The following is an 18,804-nucleotide window of genomic DNA, read 5'->3' on the forward strand; positions in this document are numbered from 1 at the left end:
TGCCTATGCAGCGCAGCCAACTACTTATTCAGATGTTCTCATGACCTTCGCCCTCTATTTAGCTTGAGCATAATTGCCATCTGGTGAAATACATTGGATTCCTTGTATACACATGAACATAAAGAGCTCAACACCCTACAACGTACATATAAGTGCATGTAGGTACTTTGTACCAAGACCACAAATTCCCTTCGGAGAGAGTAAATGCATGTAATCATCTACAAGATGTATTTACTCAATTATTTTGTACAAGCAAGTTTATAATCTTACAACCTCCCGCCCGCGAAATCATCACCATAAGTCATTCTAATACTTATCATCTGCAACCTGGTACACGTATTTTGTTGCGCTGGCCTTTCCGTCCTTGAGATCAATAAGGCCCTTCTCAATGCCCTCCAGCCCACCCTTAACCACCGTCGCCGGATGTCCGGAAAACTTTCCAGTGGCCAGCATACGTCCCAGGTATCTGTAAAACATCCAGCCAAAGTCCAGATCCCCCATTCCCTCACCAACATCACCAGGGAATTTGCCCTTGTGTACTGATCCAACCCAGGTCCTCATCTGCTCAATTCCTTTCGGGATCTCCTGGTAGTCCTCTTTGCGCGGGAGCACCAACGCAATCTTGCCACCAGGGTTCTGGAGAACCTCTGAAAGGTTGACAAATGACCCTTTCTCTGAGACAGCGTCAAAGGCGAGGTAGCACTTCTCGTCCCCAAGCGCGGCCTTCAGGTCTGCAACGACGTTGCCCTTGCGGTAGTCAACGATGTGGTCGGCCGCTCCGAGGGACTTGACATAGTCGATTCCAGACCCAGCGACGGCAATAACAGGGTGGATATTTGAGAGCTTTGCAAGCTTCAAGGCAAATGCGCCAACAGCTGAGGAGCCTCCATAAATGATGAGTGGGTTTCTCTGGCCCTCTGGAGCTGGGAGCCATGGGAGTGGCAGTCTGAACTGCTGGTAGAGCGCCAATGCGGCGGTCATGGCTGCGAGAGGAATTGTAGCGGCCTCCTCAAACGAGGTTTTTGATGAGATGTGGAAAGTGGTGGCTGCAGGGGCAATGGCATATTCGGCATATGAGCCATGGGGAGAGAGCATGACGTGGAAGGCTGCAACGCGGTCTCCGGGCTTGAATTCGGTCACATTGGAGCCTACTTTATGGATGTATCCGGCAATGTCATCGCCGGGGTTCATGGGGGTGCTGGTCATGATAGGATATTTCCAGTCTTTAGGGTTACTGTCGGTGTAGATGACCTTGACGAGGACTTCATCGGCGGAGGGAGAACTGGTGGTTTGTGAGTCTACTTACCCAAACTTTGACAATTTATAGGATTGGTACTGAATCGACTTACGGGATGGGGACCTCCTTAATCTCAGCGTGGAAAGGCTCACCAAAGACGGTAACTTCCTTCATTGTGTTCGACATTTTGAAAGATATGAGGTTGAGCTGGTTGATTGATGGATTATAGTATTGATATGAGGTGTATATAGGTATGTGGTAGGTACAGTGTTGTTGAACTGATTAAGGGGACGTTTGTTCTAAATAGAAAATGCCACCTATGTAGCTATGTATATGACGGATTTATAAAGCTGCCCATTCGTCCCCCTCGATCCACTTCTTTTCGCTTCTATCTCCAAACCCAATTGGTATTCTCACGATGTTGTCCGCTCCACAATGACGCCATCCCCCGCGTGCCCTGTTATTTACAGTTAGTCTCAGTTACCAAGAGCAATTTTCAACAAGGGTACAATTTGTAACCTACCGGAGATAGTCTGCTTCGTTACATCCGTGAAGAAATTCGGGCAATAAATTGCCCGTCTTGCCAATTAGCTTCTTGTTTTGACTACAGTAGAGGTTACTTGGTTGATCTAGGTTAAGTTGAGGTGTTGATTACAAATAGACAGCGTACATACCTTCAATGATCAATCGGCTTGAAAACAAGCGCTCTAACAAATCGTCCCTCCTTGGCTTATCACACGACTCTTTCTGTTTTTTTTTTTTTTGCTCTCCTCCTCGTCCAATATTCTTACAATTCATAAATCTTTCAGATTTAAACATCACACATCACCATCATCACAAAAGACATCTCTCATAATCGTTTCCACCTTCCTCCCCTCTCCCCCTTCACCGTTACTGGCGCGGCATTACACCACACTCGCGCTCTCATTCGAGCTCATATCCTCACTCCCGAGAGGCGGCAATCCCTTTGGGCGATGCATCTTCCGCGAATAGTAGTGCCACACTGTAAACATCAATATCATGAAGATCGTGACACCGATAGTTGCGCCGACAATTATTCCTGTGGCTGTTCCTTGAGTTGGTTCCGACGACATAATTGCGAGTATCACGAATTGGAGGGAAATTGTATCAAAAAGACTCGTAAGGGATTCGTAATAGCGTAAGTAAATTAAATGCGATGAAGATTAAGCTCCGCTTAAGAATGTTTACTCTTCCTCCGCAAAGCAATCCCCTGAGGCCTTTTATAGGGAACTCAGTGAGATGAGCATTGATCCCCCGCTAGTATGCATTCAGAGACAGGTTCGCACGCCTTACTCGATCGAACAAACGGCCTCCCTTTCTCCATCCCGCACTCAGTCGCGCATGCAATTGTGATGGGATTCTGGACTTCTTCGCAAGAGAGCACGGGTATGTATGTGTGAAAGGAGCGGTACTCTAGATCCCCCACTAGGTTGTGGGGGAGGGGAGCTACAGAAAGTAAAACGGGTTTTGATTTTGATATTGTATTGATTAGATTAGGTACCAGCCTCGCAACTCGTCAGGCTGGTTGTCGATCGATCTCTCGCTCTCGCCAGCCAGCGGCCAACCGGCCCCTTAAGCTTTTGAAGGACCAAAAGAAGCTCGTTGAAGCCTATTTCCTTGTGCGTATCTTGTATCCGACAACGGATATGCATACGAAAAACCATACTTACATTTGCCCCCCTTTATCGCCACGATAACATCCTCGTTTGTCTTTTGGACAGCCAGCTCATACTATGGTATTTTGAGGCCCAAGACCTGGTTACCTGCTCCACCTAGCTTGACTCCAGAGTAAAGTAGCTAGAGCATGTAGGGAAGCTGATGGAAAGGAGGTCCTGGACCGATGGCGTGGCTGGGAGTTGCCAGGTACCCTTGCTGGTGATCTTTAGAACATTCTGTTTGTGTAGGGTAAACCTTTTACATGGAGGTTCGATAGCAAAGTTGCCGTGATGGAATAAAGGTCTTCTGCCCCCAAAACCACCGATCCCAGCTAGCAGAAAGGAATTCGAAAAAAAACATGGAGGGGGGCGTAAAAGATTCCCAATCCTGCGTTAGTTTTGCTCTTTTGACCCTAGACCGCTGATCTTTTTTGTCCGACGATCTTTTTTGTTTGCCAAAAAGTCGGGTGGCTTAAACTCTCTATTTCCCAGAAGTGAAAGATTTTTTCTTGCTCTCTGTGTGTGCCTTTTCTTTGCTTGTTCCAGATGTGCCGTAGTTTGGATTGGTGCCAAGACCAAGATGAAGGTCCAAGCTTGAGACAGCTTTAAAAATTAATACAAGGTTGATGGGTTCCGTAGGAGTTGCCGATTGGCTCGCCCGTGGTTGCGGTTTAGTCGGGAACACCAGACACCGACCAGCACTCGGGTCCGCAATCGGGATGGACGCGAACGTCGTTGAAAGGAGGGTGCATTGGTATCAAGTTCAGCATCTGACAGCTTTGGGTATCTCTATCTGTGGGTATCCGCAAACTGAAACAAACGCAGTTCTCGTCTCTTGCCCTCGTTATGTGAAAATAAGTATTGCCTGGCAGTTCTAGGATACTTGCATACAGTATCCTCAGCCGCGCTGGGGTGCATGTAGTACATACCAGAGCAGATCCTCCATCCATCACTAATAATATCAGAGTTGAACATCGTCTCTCTTTCTCTCACTGTCCTCCTACACCTCCAAGAAGTGGATTGTTCCCCGGCCTCCGCACCGAGTACAGAGAAACTGGCTGCTGGGAATCTGTAACATGATCTCTTCGCTACGAATATGCAAGAATGGGATCACAGCATATGACTTCCACAACCAGCTCATGCTTGTCTTGGGGGATTTACGGAGTTCGATGCAACATCAGATTCTGCGATAAAGTGTAACTTGGGTATCATGTACTCTACCGGTAAAGCAGCATACAAGCCTCTACTGAGCTAGAGTATCTGATGCGGCGTCCCGAGGCTCTGTTCCCCGGCGCATGCAGAGAAGGTACATGCACCTGGGCACGTAGAGTATGCGCTCCTTAAGATCGTCGACTCGGTTCTTGACTTCGGTCACCTCCTCTCACCTGCTGGAGATATTCCGTTGTGGGTGACAGACCCAGCAAGGGCCAGGCTCGATCGCGTTTTCAAATGGGATTAACCAAAGCAAAATAAAATCGCATAATTGCGAGGTAAGTAAAGATGTATTGATCAATTAGATAAATCAGCACAACTGCTCTGCTTTATATTTTCTTGAGGATCGGTTGCCATCTATCCTCTAGTTTCCAAAAGGGGTTTTCCTCAAACAACATTTCTCGATGAACGGCGTTTGGGGGCGGGGGGCTCTTTCTCCTGACTACTCCGCGCCGGTGAGGATTGCCGGTGGTTATCTTTTGACGCAGTGCATTGGTATAATTCTCCATTATCCTGAGCCCCATCACACTGCCGATACGCTCAGGCGAGGTATATGGTTACATGTAGTAGGTATAATAATATCACTGTGGGCGGTGGAGTATTTACATAGACATTCTGGCTAACTTGTTGAGCAGAACCCAGCCATCACATACATACGCCATACAGAGCTGTACTCTACATACCTCGTTTCATACTAGGTAACTATCTGCAATCACAAGCTCGGGGCAGCTGGACGGATTCCCGAAAGTCGAATCTTATTGGCGCCATCAGCCTGATATGCAGGCGTTTCTTGGCTGTGATGTTTGGTTACTGGCCCTCGGTAACACCCGAGTCTAAAGAACAAAAGAAGAGGCCCAATATATTTTAATTCGGAGCTACTTTACGGCTATTCTATTGGAACATACGCGACTGTACCTCACTGTTTAGATGATACGGTCAGCTTTAAGGATTTTTTCGAGAGGGATAGGGTATGTACCGGCACTTGATAGCGGCATTTGCGGCTCTAGCTAGACTTCTAACTATTCCTTGTGGAACACAGATATTTTCCAGAAGAAAGGGACGACCCCCCACCCTCCCAGTAACTTACCAATTACAAATGGGTGCGGAGTTAACATCAAGAGAAGAAGAAAGAAAAAATAAGAGCTTCTCTGTTCTCTAGGGGGATTCCTGTTTTTCAGAACTCATGGATCCACTATTATCGTAGTGTGAAATGTCAATTAACTGCATAGGGCAAATACTCAAGGTCCCATAGCTATGGACCTACTCAACTTGGCCAAATATTCCACAGCTACTTACAGTGGTATACGCACCCAACAAGTGGGAACTTTCATGTATGACGGCGGCCCATTGTAGCTAATCCTTGAATAAAGCAAAATAAACCCAACCGGCCCGTGCCGAATAACCGAATGCTGAACTTTTGACTGAGAAAGTGAGTAACTTGTTAGTGTCCCAAGGTGGCCATGGAGGCAATATTTATCAACAGACAAGTCCACTTGTTTTTTTTTCCTTTCCTCAACAACAACAGCTTCATTCTTGGGTCCTGTGTTGACGCAATTGCTTTGGCTTCAACAGAAGCACTTTCTTCTTGTGCTTTCTTTTTCATTAGTACGACGGTGCTTCTTGATTTAATCGTGAAGTGAAATAATATCTTTTTTTTTTCTTCAATGGCCGAACTACAGCTCACCCAGTCCTTGTCGATTAGACCTAGTCATTGGTCAGGTCCAGGGAACACCGATTATTCAGAGCCCATGCCAGATGAAGCTGAAAAGATGGATGAGAAGTTTGATGAGAAGCCCAATTTGAACTTGGTGTATTTTGCGCCTGGTGATCCAGAAAACCCGTATAACTGGTCCATGGTACGTTGCTGAAGTCCATTGATTACATCACTCAGCTCCATGACGACAGTACAGTATGAATGCTGATGACTACAACCTTAGGGACGAAAAACATTTATATCCTTCATTGGAATTCTCACTGTATCAAATTCAACATTCGCCTCATCACTGCCATCCGGTGCAATTACTTTTATTCGAGAGGATTTTGGTATCTCGAGTTCCGTTGTATCGTCTCTGACCATCTCGCTCTACCTGATCGGTTATGTCGTCGGCCCAATATTCTTTGCACCCGTCAGTGAGTTCTATGGACGAAAATGGGTCTCTGTCGTCGCATTCTCGTGGTTCACTCTCATGTCCATAGGATGTGCTCTGGCTCCGAATCTAGGTGCTTTGCTCGCGTTCAGATTTCTTTCAGGGATTGGTGCTAGTGCACCATTGAGCGTTGTTGGGGGTCAATTAGCAGATATCTGGAACGACCCAGTACAGAGAGGAAGAGGTGAGTCATAATAGACATCCACCATGAACCTCATAATACTGATACTGCATTCAGCCATGGCATTATTCTGCGCCTTCACGATGGTCGGACCAACCTTTGCACCTTTTATTACTGGTTATATCTCCGCCTCACCTGCGGGTTGGCGCATGGCTTTTTGGCTCGGTGTAATGGTTGCCGGAGTCTCCTTCATCCCACTACTATTCCTTTGCCCAGAGACATATGGCCCAATCCTCCTTGTACGAAAAGCGCAGAAGATGAGAAAAGCGGGCAATAAGGATGCTATTGCACCCCTCGAACTTGATGAACGTTCCCTCCTGAGCATTTTCGGGACAACCTTAACCCGTCCATTCCGAATGTTCTGGCAGGAAAGTATTGTCTTCCTAACCAGCATATTTCTGGCCCTCCTTTACGGAACCTTCTACCTCTTTTTTACCAGTTACCCCCTCATCTTTCAAGGTCAGTTATTTAATAAGTTACACTCTAAACTTTTTCAATGATATTAACTCCAACTAGGCATTTACGGCTTTGCCCCCGGTGATGCCGGCCTTGCCTTTCTCCCTCTCGTTGTCGGTGCCGGCTTAGCCTGCGCTGTCGCCATGGGCTGGGATCAATACATCAACCGCCTTGCCCGTGCTGACCCTACCCGCGTCATCAGCCCCGAGTACCGCCGCCTCCCCATCGCCTGTTTTGGGGGCCTCATTTACTGTTCATCCCTTTTCTGGCAGGCCTGGACAGCTCGTTCTGATATTCATTGGATTGTACCCATGCTTGCTGGTGTTCCGTTCGGCTTCGGATTTTGTATCATCTTTACGGCGTTCTTGAACTATCTCACGGATGCATATGAGATTTATGCGGCGTCAGCGATGGCGGCAACAAGTATGTGCAGAAGTATGGTAGGAGCAGCTTTTCCGCTGTTCGCGGGTAATAGTAAGTCTTCCCTGATATTCGATGAATCTGGAGTAATGTATGCTGATGCTTGGTACGTGTAGTGTATAGTAAATTGACAATACCGTGGGCATCAAGTCTTCTCGGCTTTGCTGCTGTGTTGATGTCGATCATTCCATATTTGTTCATCCTGCATGGTATGTAATGTCCTTCCTTTTTTAGCACTACTATGTCCTCCCGCTAACAGGTATTCATAGGACAAAAAATCAGAGATAACTCCAAGTTCTGCCAATTCCTTCTTGAAAGGAAACGACAGCAGCAGCAGGAAGAAGATGCACGTGCTGAGTATGCAAAGTCTGACCAGGACGTTTGAGAAAACTACTACGATCCGATTATCATGAGGTTTTCCTTTGTTGTTCTGTTAATGATGAATATGTATTGTTTATTGTTTAATGTTTTTACCATGATGGGATACTCAAGAGGGGGAAATGCATTTGGGTATGGATAGCATGTATTTTGACGACCGGAGTTGCGGGTTTGCTGTTTAATAAAAAGTCATTCTTCTTTTTTTTTGCTTTTTTATATGCCTAAGATAGTTGGTTCCACAATCAGCGAGTGACCGTTTGTGACCCGGGTAGCCTGATTGATTGATTGACAATTCATTAATTGTGTGGACCCGGGTAGCCTGGCTAGTTGATTGATTGATTATGTACATACAACCTTCCAACTATGATACTCATAATACTTCTTTCTCCGGGCTCATCTTATGTGATTAATTATCTGTTATATGGTCCAGTGGTCACCATGGATCGTGGAGCGGCTCTTTTCTCAGTAGCCGCCGGGCATTGATTGATTGATTGATCAATCGGTTGATTCGTTCAGCGGTGAGGGGCAAGACGAGAACAATTTTCAACGAATGTGAATTATTTGGAGTGTCTCGATTATCATATTCCCAAGCAGAACGTGTGATGGCTTCTCCTGAAGCTATTATTGTGCATTAAACCTGACCCATCAGCGGAGTATCACCCCAAACTCATAGAAGTTATCAGATACTTGGCCCTATGGGACAAGAAATAATGCACACCACCGAGTTCTAGATCAATCACATTGGCAGGTCCTAGGCCTGTGTTGGATGTTATTGCCGTTTGTGCGGTTTTGGCTTTGTTAAGTCTCAGCCTAGTGTGACCCATATCCAATGAGTTTTTTTCGCACGCTCTACAGATCTAATAAGTAGCTTTAATAGCCCAGGAAATTCATTTATCCCTTTTTCTATACAAATGAAATGGTAAAGGACTCAAAATGATTTATCTACAGCCCCGAAGACCAAAACCACTCGGTGTCCAACAGGCGAGTCGTGCAGAGAACCACTAGACCGCTCGCCTATGAGTACTATTCTTTGCTAGAAATGATATTTGGACGCCAAGGCTGGTCGGAGGGCATCTAACCAGTTTAGGCGCCCTAGTAAATGTATTCTATTCGCTGGGCACATTTACCTACACCTGTAGGTACTCATGGTTCCCTTTTCCGTTGAACACAAAATTACCATGTAGAGAAAACGACTTTTCAGACACGACTTTCCCAATACACATCTACCACACTAAATATTACGTTGGGAAAGTCATGGGTGCTCCGCGCCCCCTAGCTACAAAGCCAACACATACTCTAATTATTTGGTTAGCACAGCTCATGAGCTTAACGAGTCAGCCTGATATAGCTTCATCTCAATCAGCCAAGAATCAATGACTTGCTGGTAGTTTCTATTATTTATTGTCTTTTTTTTTTAAAAAAAAAAAAAAAAAAAAAAAAAAAAAAAAACTATACGTCGTACTAGGAGAATTGCTTCATGACCTATCACTCGTAGGTCTATCACCCTACGGATCGCCCACTACGGCGCGTTCAAGCCTCTGGGTAATCTAGGATACCACTAACTCTGAGTCTCGTCATTTGAGTAGAAGATGCGGTGTTTCTGCAGTGGTGCCTGAAGTAGTGATGGGCACGAGACTTTTGGTAAAACAAGACGAGACCTAGGGGCTAACACGTGGGACGAGACAAGACAAGGTCTAGAGGCCTCGAAACAAGTCTCGAGATCTTTCTGACTCTTTTCCCCCACCTAAATATACTGAAAAAAAAAAAAAAAGGGATTGCAGTGAAAGTAAAAAGAAAAGAGGGATAAACAATTACGGCATAGGAGGGAGAGGGTAGTAGATCTTTTTCTGGTCGCATAGCTGCATGTACATGTAGGTCTAGCTAGGCGATACAGGAACAAGAACGTTTTCCAAAATAACGGCCCGAGCGCCCAAGACCAGGCACAACACGAAACACCTCAACCCCGTGCGTGCCCTGCTCCCTCAAACCTACTATTTTATAAAAGAATATAAATCGGAAAAATCTCGCTAAACCCTCGCCCCATATCCGGCCCTAACCATCAATTGAATGGAGTCTAACGATGAGCTAATGGGGAAAGACCAAATAATAAGCGAGAAGCTACATGTAGTTTAAGCTGCGATTATGGGGCCAATCAAAGATCTAATCGATACTACACCTAACTATACTAACCCACGAGGAGGGCCCACCCAATAAGCTCTAGAAAATAGCCAATAAATCTACTAGACTATGAAAGAATATGGTCTGAAAAGGTTTTGCTAAACCCTAATCCTACATCCGGCCCTGACCATGGGGGAGAGGGAGACCAATAATTAGCCAAATGAGCGAGAAGCTAAGATAATCAGGCTGCGGTTACGGGCCAGAGATCTGATCGATACCAGGCTTAGCCTACGAGCAATAAGCTCCAGAAAAAAATGTCAATAAATTTAAACACAAAAAGTCTTGCCGAAGAATATGCTTTTCAGGGGAGTTAGTGCCATTTATTACACATAACGCCGGTATAGACTCCCACCCCTCGGGATTGAACCTATGACCTATATACAGATGGTCATGGGGACTCAACCCACTCGGTGTCCTCCGTTGACGAGGCGTCTACCCTAGACCACACTCGCCCACACAATTTTCAGCAGCCTGGAAGTAATAGTTAAGGCGGGGCGAGCTAGCTAGGGACACCTAACCCTGCCATGACAACCTACACTCCCAGAAGAAATACACGAGTGATCCCACATGTCCCACAGACGTGCCCAATTAAAAACATCGCTATAGAAACTCATTACGAGTGAGCGCCCTGGCTTTAATTATTTCTCTCTTCCGCTAGTCTATCAGAGATTTCTCCTTATAAACAATGCTACCCTGCAGTTGTTACTCAAAAGATCGTCGTCGCGGGTCTTCTATTACTGCACATAGGGTGTAGGGCTTCCATTCACCCGTTATCACTCGGACGCATTTTGCCAAGCCCCGCTGTACCCTGCACTGGTACTACCCAAAACGGAGTAGAGTGCTCTTTTTACAACTGAACTCTCAAAACCACACGAACTCACTCGAATCACCAACGTCAAGAAGCCAAAAAAAAGATTACAAAAGTAGACCATCCTTTTATTACAACAACTCTACTTTGGTATATAATAAACCACACAAAAAACACCCCAAGTCCCAAACAAAAAAGAAAAGAAAAGGAAAGAAAAAATGCATCATGCACTACATATATAACCCACTATCTACCGTTGCTGCTGCTACTGTTGCTGCTGCCGTTACTGCTGCCTCTCCGGACCTGGTCTTGTCTCGTCTTGTCTTGTCAGTCCCTAGATCTCGTCCCCTCCCTCACCTCCACATCCCTCATCTCCTCGCCCACCAGCTCATTAAACTCCTCCCACCCATCCAAATACAAATGATGTCCGGCACTCTTCACAATCTGCACCTTCGCCTCCCCGCCCATCCCCTTCTTCTCGCCCCTCCACTCCTCACCCCCGACATACCCCGCCGCCTTCTCCTCCGGGATCGGCGTACTGCGAATCTTCTCCTCCGCCGCAAAGCCCCCGGCAATATCCATCCAGTCCATCTCGCCATACATCCACACGCTCGGCGTGCCGACCAGCTTCTGCGCCGCCCAGATGAGCGGGCGCCGCGCGTGCGCGCCGGGGGCAAGCACGTATGCGAGCGCGTATTCGCCGCTGCCGCGCTGGCGGAAGAGCGAGTATGCGTAGTCGTGGAGCGCGGTGCTCTCTTCGGCGGGGAGCTGCGAGAAGCGGCGCGAGGTCCAGCCGGAGACGAGGCGGGGGCCGAGAGGGCCCGACCAGCGGACAAAGCTGAAGGGGCTGATGTTGGCTTCCCAGAGGTAGACGAGCCATTTGGGGAGCGGCCTGCGGGGCTTTGCGTTTGGCTTTGCGGCGGGGGTGCTGGAGGCAGGGGTGGTGGTGGAGGAGGAGGGGAGGTCTGTGGTAGAGCGGGAGTGCGTGTTGTTTCCGGGGTCGTGGGGAACCTTGAGGGTGTCGGGAATGTTGGGGTTTGAGCGGGTGGCTTCCTCCTGCGTCTGCATGTACTCGTCTTGCAGGTTTGATTTTGCCGCTGCGTCTGGGAGGTCTTCGCGGACGGCATAGGGGTCCTCGGGGACACCGACGGGCGAGGCCAAGATCAGCTTGTTGACCCGGTCCTTGTACTTGAGTGCGTATCGCACAGACAAGTACCCTCCGAACGAATGTCCCAGCAGGGTGAATTTTTCAATTTTGCGGATCTTCCGCCATTCTTCCAGGGCATCGATAAACCAATCCTCGGCTTCGGTGATCTTGCCCTCAGTGTCCTTTGAGCTGATACAGAAGGGGGGCCGCGAGCTGCGTCCGTACCCCAGAAGATCCAGGGACCAGATCTTCCATCCAGCGCGCCGCGACAGCATGTCATAATTGCGGTAGAAGAAGCCGAGCCCAGCGCCGTAGCCGTGGAGCATGACAAGATGGTGCTTCGGCTCTCCCTCGCCGGTGCGGGTCACGCTGAACTCGTTCATGATGCGGTTCTTGCCCGAGAGTGGCACCATATTGGATGCGCATTCGCGGGGACCGTATGGGTCTGCCGTGGGTGGCGAGGCGGTGGCGGCGGCATTACCGTCACTGGGCGTGAGCGCTGGAAGAGGCTTTTTGTTGAATGGCAAAAAGCCCAAGACAGCGGCTTCGGCGGCTGCTGGTGATACAGCGGTCCACTGGGGTCATTGTTAGCTACTGGAAGCTCAAATTGAGCTGTGTTGTAAAAGCTTACCCATTGGCTGAACCCCTCCTTGTATCCTAGGGGGAAGAGGTTGTTTGGAAACCTGATACCGGCCTTTCCGGCATCGGCAGTGGCAGTTCCTTGGGTCTCTGCCCCTCGTCCTGAGGCGAGGGGACTCTGCTGGGTTCGTGCCTCGGGCATGAAACCGTTGGGTGGGTTCGGGGCTATAAACCCGTGTTGGTGACGGCGGAAGAGAGAGTAGTGGCTGTCGATGCGGGTAAAGACGAACGGAGCTGTGAATCCAAGAGAGAATGCCGACGAGAGGCTAAAGAGGTTTGTAGAGTAGAGGTGGGGCGGTGGACGCAGCTTGACTGCTAGAAGAGGTGAGCTCTAAGGGCCACTTGAGGGAGTGGTGGCCGTGGTATATATATAAGGAGGGAGGAGTGGGGGAGCGGAGGAATAGAAGAACGACTGGAACACACGCGGCAGGCGGAGGAATGACAGTCCGGAGTGCTCTAGAAGGGTATGGGTGTGTGTGTGTGTGTATTCGGGAGGAATCAAAAGTGATCTATATGATGCTGGAGAGAGAAGGCTGTGGATGGATGCGTGTGTGTTTACAATTCACACGCAAGCTGGGGGTGCTGGGGGTGCTGGGCGTAGCTAGAGGCAGTCGTATCGTCTCGGTGGTGTATCGGAATCCCGTGGAGGTGTTGTCGCACAGCAGCATCCCTGTGGCGCTCACAGCAAAATGCTTAACTCCGGCCCGCGTTACACAGGGCGAGTCGGGGTGCGGCCTTACATAACGCCCGAGTGGCTAGTGGCCAGGCAGCTTTCGTTGGTGGGGGCTGTGCTTGCATATGTAAGGAAAGGATGGGGAAACGGTCTGTAGGGATGACAGGCAGCAGCAGGAAGTAGACAGGCACTTGTGAATGGGCAAGGCGAGAAGTACGGTGGGATTGATGGATTTAAGTATCAGATTGCAGAATTAGTTGATTACCGTTCCTTCCAGGTCAATAGCGAACCTACATGTAGTAATCCGTCCGGATACTTTCGTCCATGCCATCCCCACAAAAACAAACAAGCAGAATCGTGGAGAATAAAATCCAAATGAGACAGCATGATCCTGCACCGTTTATCCGGCTGGTTTGGTGATTGCCGTTGGCCCAGGCTCGCCATTGACCCAGAGGAGACTGTAAGTGGCCAGTAGTATGGCGCACAGCAGCAGCAGCAGCAGCAGCAGCAGCAGCAGCAGCAGCAGCAGCAGCAGCAGCAGCAGCAGCAGCAGCAGCAGCAGCAGCAGCAGCAGTGGAAGGCAGCTATCTACTGCTAATTCCAAGCGTCCCGGGTCTGGAGCTCTCAATCTAACTCTCGCTCCCTCACCTCTCAGCTCCTAGCTCTCGTGCTCACCTCTCATCTCCCGCCCTCATGTTTCAATCTTCCATCATGGCCATCCACCAGAATGCGATACACACAGACAACCAACATATCCCCGGTCTCCCATCGGCTGATGTTACACCAACATCAGGCTCTCGTCCTGTGTACCATTCGTACCAAGATTCAATAGTGGAACAGGTAATATTCAAGATAATGTTGGCTGCTGCTGCGACTGGCCGAGGGAGAGCAGGACGACAGAAGAAGAGAGTGAGAGCGAGGGCGACGACCACTCTTTATGCGTTCATTCGACCACAACCAGCAGCAGCAGCACCCGCAAGCACACAAGCACCACTGCACCGCTGCACCCACTGCACCCACCACAGTAATCCACATGCATCTATCACGGATTCCGATCATGTTCGGTCCGTGGTTGGGGCTTTTCACATGTATCTACTTTCCACATGTACCTACTCACTTGTCTCCATAACCTCATAATCCACATATTACATACGTCCACATCTACGTCCAGTACTGCTGCTGTTACTGCTACACACAAACACCCGTTTGCCTGTGCCAGAACCCACTCACTCTGCTTGTTTCTAGTGCTGTGCTGCTGCACCGTTGAGTGACGCCGGTTCATCCTACACCCGTGCTGCTGCTGCTGCTGTCTTTGCATGGCCCATCGTGGCCATCGAGGCATTCCATCTTCTAAGCAAGTGCAGCACTGCTAGCATCATCATCATCGTCGTCGTCGTCGTCGTCGTCTCTAGACACTGCTGCTTCCTCTGCCTATCTGTCTCTCCACCCAAACACAACTTCCGATTCCGGGCCCCCGTGGTGTCACCCACGCAGCATTACATTCGACAATAACCCCCCACCCTCCCCCCTCCTCTCCCCCGAGTGAGCGAGTGTGAGAGCGAGTGAGACTGTGGGTGAGAGCGTGTGAGTGTGTGAGTGAGAGTGCGTGCAGGACCTCTCTCTCTCTCTCTCTCTCTCTCTCTCTATCTTAATCTCTCGCTCTTGGTGTGCCTGCCTGACCCCCCCCCCCCCCCCCCTCTCTCCTTCCACCCCTCCCCCCCATCTCCTTTCTCTTCTCCCCCACACCATGACGTTATCATCTCCCGGCTCTGAGACCTCGGAAAGCATTGATCTCGCCGTCAAAGGATCTCTCCCAACACGCTCCTCTCTCTCGCCCCCATCCGTGGTTCCTAAACCCCCCCCAGCACCTCCCGGGAACCCCCTCGACTACGCCCCCAACTCACCCAACCAGGTATATCTCAACCTCCTCATCCTCGAGGCCTCCCTGCGCAGCCAATACCTCCACCACCTCGCTCGTCGCCGCAAGTTCACCTTCTTCGTCGTCCTCCTCCTGGCCTGGAACGCGTACTTCCTCCACCGCATCTTCGACCTCGGCGGCTCGCCCTACTACTACATCTACCACCTCGAATGGCTCGGTCTTCTCGGCGGCTGCGTCACCGCCGCCCTCTACTATGCCACAGGCCTCTACGAAAAGACGATTGTTGAGCCGCGCCGCTTCGTCTCCACCGCAAACCGCGGCCTCCGTGGCTTCAACGTCAAGCTCGTCAAGGTGCCCTTCTCCACAACCCAATGGATCGTCTGGTGGTGGAATTGGTACACCTTCCCCACGCCGCCCCCTCCGCGGCGCCCCCCCTCCTCCACCGCCTCCCGACGCCTCTCTGCAAACACCGCAAAGCCCCGCCGGCTAAGCTCAAATACCCCGCGAAAGGCCGCTGCCGCCATGCAGGCCACCGAGCACGCACACCGCCACGCCCCGTCCATTGCATCCAGCGCGATGGGCCGCACGTCGTCACAGCTCTCCCCGCACCCCGAGGAGGCAATGGAGGACGACCCCGCCGACGAGATCGAAGAGTACCTCACGGGCGGGCTCCACATCAAGCTCGTCATCCTGCCAAAGCGCTTCAGCGCGACGTTCCGCGAGGAGTGGGAGAACTACCGCACCGAGTTCTGGGACAAGGAGAACAAATCGCGCTACAAGCGGCGCAAGGCCGTCAAGCGGTGGTGGCACTGGCCCCCGCTGGGTCTACGCCTAGGAGCAGCCAAAAAGGAGGATACACCGGCCACTACAAGCTCTCCGGCTGTGCGGGTGCGACGCGCATCTGTGGCATCGGAGAGAAGATCCCCGAGTGTGTCTTCGCGCGCCGGAACACCGGAGCCGGAGGGGACGCCGACGAAGCGACGGGGAGGCAGCTTTGTGGCGAAGAGGAGGCCAAATATGGCGCCGGGGTTGGTGCCCGGTGGGAAGAGCGGGGATGTGTCGGATTCGGGATCGACGACCACTGTGGGGACGGAGGGGCGGAGCGATAGCTCGACGGTTGTAGATAGGAGCTCGTCCAGCGCTGGGACCGGGAAGCGGAAGACTGGCAGCAAGGGGAAAGGGCGGGGGCGAAAGACGGCAATTGCTGGGAGGAGCGCTGATGGATGAAAGGGCTCTTTTCACTTCCCGCGCCTTGCCTTTTTTTTCTCTTTCTCTTTTAATCCTTTTTATATTTTTCTTTTAAAAAGTCACACTGATTGGCAGCAAAGATGTGGGCTGTGTGTGGGGAAATTTTTAGTTTAGTAGGCGCCTTTTTTACATTCTTGTTTTTTTTTCATGGTTCCTTCTTGTTATTGTCTTTTTTTTTTTTGAAGCATTGATTATTTTTTTCTACTCTTTCTTTCTACTCTTTTAAAGATATATCTTGGGGGCGGGCTGGCGAGGGAAGAAGGATGAATATATTTAGACGCAGTTGACGTTTTTGTAGAAAGCGGTATTGTGGGGGTCGTGATATCAACTATCACTGATGGAATGAATGGACTTGGGTCGCGGGGAGAAGAGGAGTCGAGTGATAGTTCATGACATAATTATAAGTGTTTTATACCTTTAGTAGTGTGTGTGTGCTAGGTAGTGAGCTGAGCACCAGACGAGCTTGTCGTGAGGAGATATGTAGTGAATGAGTAGTAGACCGGCATCAATTGTTCATAGTTTGTTTACATGAGGAAATCATAGAACGCAGCTCTTCATCTACAGACCTACATACCCTTCGTTCCCCTCCTCGGGCTTAACATATTATGCGTCACAAAGTATCACTCTACCCCACCTTCTAGCTCGGCGATCACATGTCAACCCCAACACGCCGGATATGCACGGCGGCGGATAAAACCATAGCTACTAATATCGGCCCGGCCGGGTCAGTAACGCCAAGGCCCGCCTGGTCTGCGGCGTAGAGGGACGGGAGGGAAAGACATATAGTCTCACACGGTGCCCGGTGGCCTCTGTTGGTGTGGGTTTGAGTGTTTGAGGGTCTGGGGGGGTTGGGTGCACGTGAGGGTCTGGGGCGCTTTTATGGGGATTGTGGGGATTGTAGAAAAGAGAGTAGAGGGGGGGGGGGAGGGAGGTCTTTGCTCATGGATCTCGTGATGGTGTCTAGCAAGGAAGACGTTTTTACCATTCATTTCCAGCGCGCATTCTAGCTACGTCTCAGAGGCACTAGCACGGGCATGCATGGGTTTAATACTATGGTAGAGAAGTAACTGCATGTACTTGCCGGCTGTCTCTGTAAGAGTGGCTGACAAGGACGATACGCCATTCATAGCCACATGATCTGGCACGGAGATCTAGATGGAGACATGTACACACGGGCCGGGCCCGTGTATAAATACAGCAAATGGCACAATCTCTCCGCGCCGAATCTTTCACTCACGTGCACCACCCTGCCTTAGAGTCCTATACAACAGTACACTTATCGTGATGCTCAAGCCGTCTCATGAGAATCTACCACACTCAGGATGAGAGGCGTGAATACCACCGGTATACTATGCGGAGGGGGCGTCATGCTGGGCGCGTGGGAAAGTACCCGTATCCCGACCTAAGTGATTGAGGGAGAGAATCCACCAGAGGAAAGCAGAATCATGAGAGGAAAGCACCGCAATATAAACACCGCACCTAACACCGCACATCGTCGCGATACCTGCCCGCCAGGGCTGTAGTGCCTATCCATCTATCTATCTATCGTACGGTACCTTCAAGCAACCCCTGCTTCCCCCCCCCACGCACCCCCACCCGAGTGACACCCGATGCAAAAGCCCTAGCCCACGAAATAGTAGCCCTGCCCCGCCACATACAAGCACCCTACTGACCTGCACCGTAGTTACTCTCCCCAGCCCAACCCAACCGGACCGGGGTAAAAAATGTCTCACCTCGGGCGGCGCCAACAAACCAGGATCGTTCCCTCTAACTAGGGGGGTGAGGGATGGTTCCCTAAAATATAAAATCCCCGACACCCTGGCTCACTCACTCTGATCACTCTCAACCCGGATCCCAGGAAGATCCAGAAAAACCCCAGAATTCCAGGTTTCGTTATCAATAATATATTACAGCCTGGTTCCTCCCCTCCCGTCCCCAGTAACTGATAGATAAATACCCCCTTCGGCACTCATAACATAACCCCCACCGCGATTGTGAGTAACAAGAAGCTCTCCCCCAGCTACTCGGAAAAACTACCCTGCAAACATGATACTAGTAACGATTTTCTCCTTCTTCCTCCTACTACCCATGATGCTCGCCTCGCTCCTCACGACCCTTGTCTCCTCCGCAATCCTCGGCGTTCGCCTGGCCGTGGGGTACTCAGGCCTTGTGGTGGTGATGGTGCGGCGGGGTGTTAAGGCGCTCTTGTTCCAGCGTTCTACCTACTTGGTGTCTGAGGATTCGGCGGGCTTCGATCTGCGGGATCCGAGGTTCATTAATTGCAGCACGACCACCGAGAAGGAGCTTGCAGCGGCGGTGGCCTCGTTGAAGGCGAAGGTTATGAGTCGCGATGTGGGACGGCGGAGACGGGCAAGGGCGCCGGTGGGGACGATGAGGGTGGATTATGGGACTTTGCTGAGAACACCAAAGATGCAGGAGGATTGTTTTGGGAGCTAGGATGGTATCTTGGGGAATGGGACAAAGGTGTAATTAAACCTGAACCAGAAGGTTCGGTATTTTAATGC

General features: G+C 50.2%; 5 protein-coding genes across 5 annotated transcripts; 3 read left to right on the forward strand and 2 right to left on the reverse strand.

The window, feature by feature from the left end:
- Positions 1-306: 306 nt before the first annotated feature.
- Positions 307-1,423, reverse strand: H6S33_009182 (uncharacterized protein; the record flags this gene model as incomplete). Its single annotated transcript, XM_044840549.1, has 2 exons — positions 307-1,282; positions 1,350-1,423. 2 exons carry the CDS (start codon positions 1,421-1,423, stop codon positions 307-309), a joined length of 1,050 nt encoding a protein of 349 aa, XP_044697997.1.
- A 4,366-nt stretch (positions 1,424-5,789) lies between these two features.
- On the forward strand, positions 5,790-7,714 carry H6S33_009183 (uncharacterized protein; the record flags this gene model as incomplete). The annotated part of the gene is made up of 6 exons (XM_044840550.1): positions 5,790-5,981; positions 6,063-6,456; positions 6,511-6,912; positions 6,970-7,383; positions 7,446-7,538; positions 7,599-7,714. 6 exons carry the CDS (start codon positions 5,790-5,792, stop codon positions 7,712-7,714), a joined length of 1,611 nt encoding a protein of 536 aa, XP_044697998.1.
- Positions 7,715-11,020: 3,306 nt separating this feature from the next.
- H6S33_009184 (uncharacterized protein) lies at positions 11,021-12,621 on the reverse strand (the record flags this gene model as incomplete). The annotated part of the gene is made up of 2 exons (XM_044840551.1): positions 11,021-12,415; positions 12,472-12,621. The coding sequence occupies 2 exons, from the start codon at positions 12,619-12,621 to the stop codon at positions 11,021-11,023; spliced, it is 1,545 nt and encodes a 514-aa protein (XP_044697999.1).
- A 2,278-nt stretch (positions 12,622-14,899) lies between these two features.
- H6S33_009185 (uncharacterized protein) lies at positions 14,900-16,258 on the forward strand (the record flags this gene model as incomplete). The annotated part of the gene is made up of 1 exon (XM_044840552.1): positions 14,900-16,258. One exon carries the CDS (start codon positions 14,900-14,902, stop codon positions 16,256-16,258), a length of 1,359 nt encoding a protein of 452 aa, XP_044698000.1.
- Positions 16,259-18,370: 2,112 nt separating this feature from the next.
- On the forward strand, positions 18,371-18,736 carry H6S33_009186 (uncharacterized protein; the record flags this gene model as incomplete). The annotated part of the gene is made up of 1 exon (XM_044840554.1): positions 18,371-18,736. The coding sequence occupies one exon, from the start codon at positions 18,371-18,373 to the stop codon at positions 18,734-18,736; it is 366 nt and encodes a 121-aa protein (XP_044698001.1).
- Positions 18,737-18,804: the final 68 nt, after the last annotated feature.

The sequence above is a fragment of the Morchella sextelata genome (assembly GCF_020137385.1).
Source record: "Morchella sextelata strain SCLS chromosome Unknown scls_3, whole genome shotgun sequence".
Lineage (NCBI taxonomy): Eukaryota > Fungi > Ascomycota > Pezizomycetes > Pezizales > Morchellaceae > Morchella > Morchella sextelata.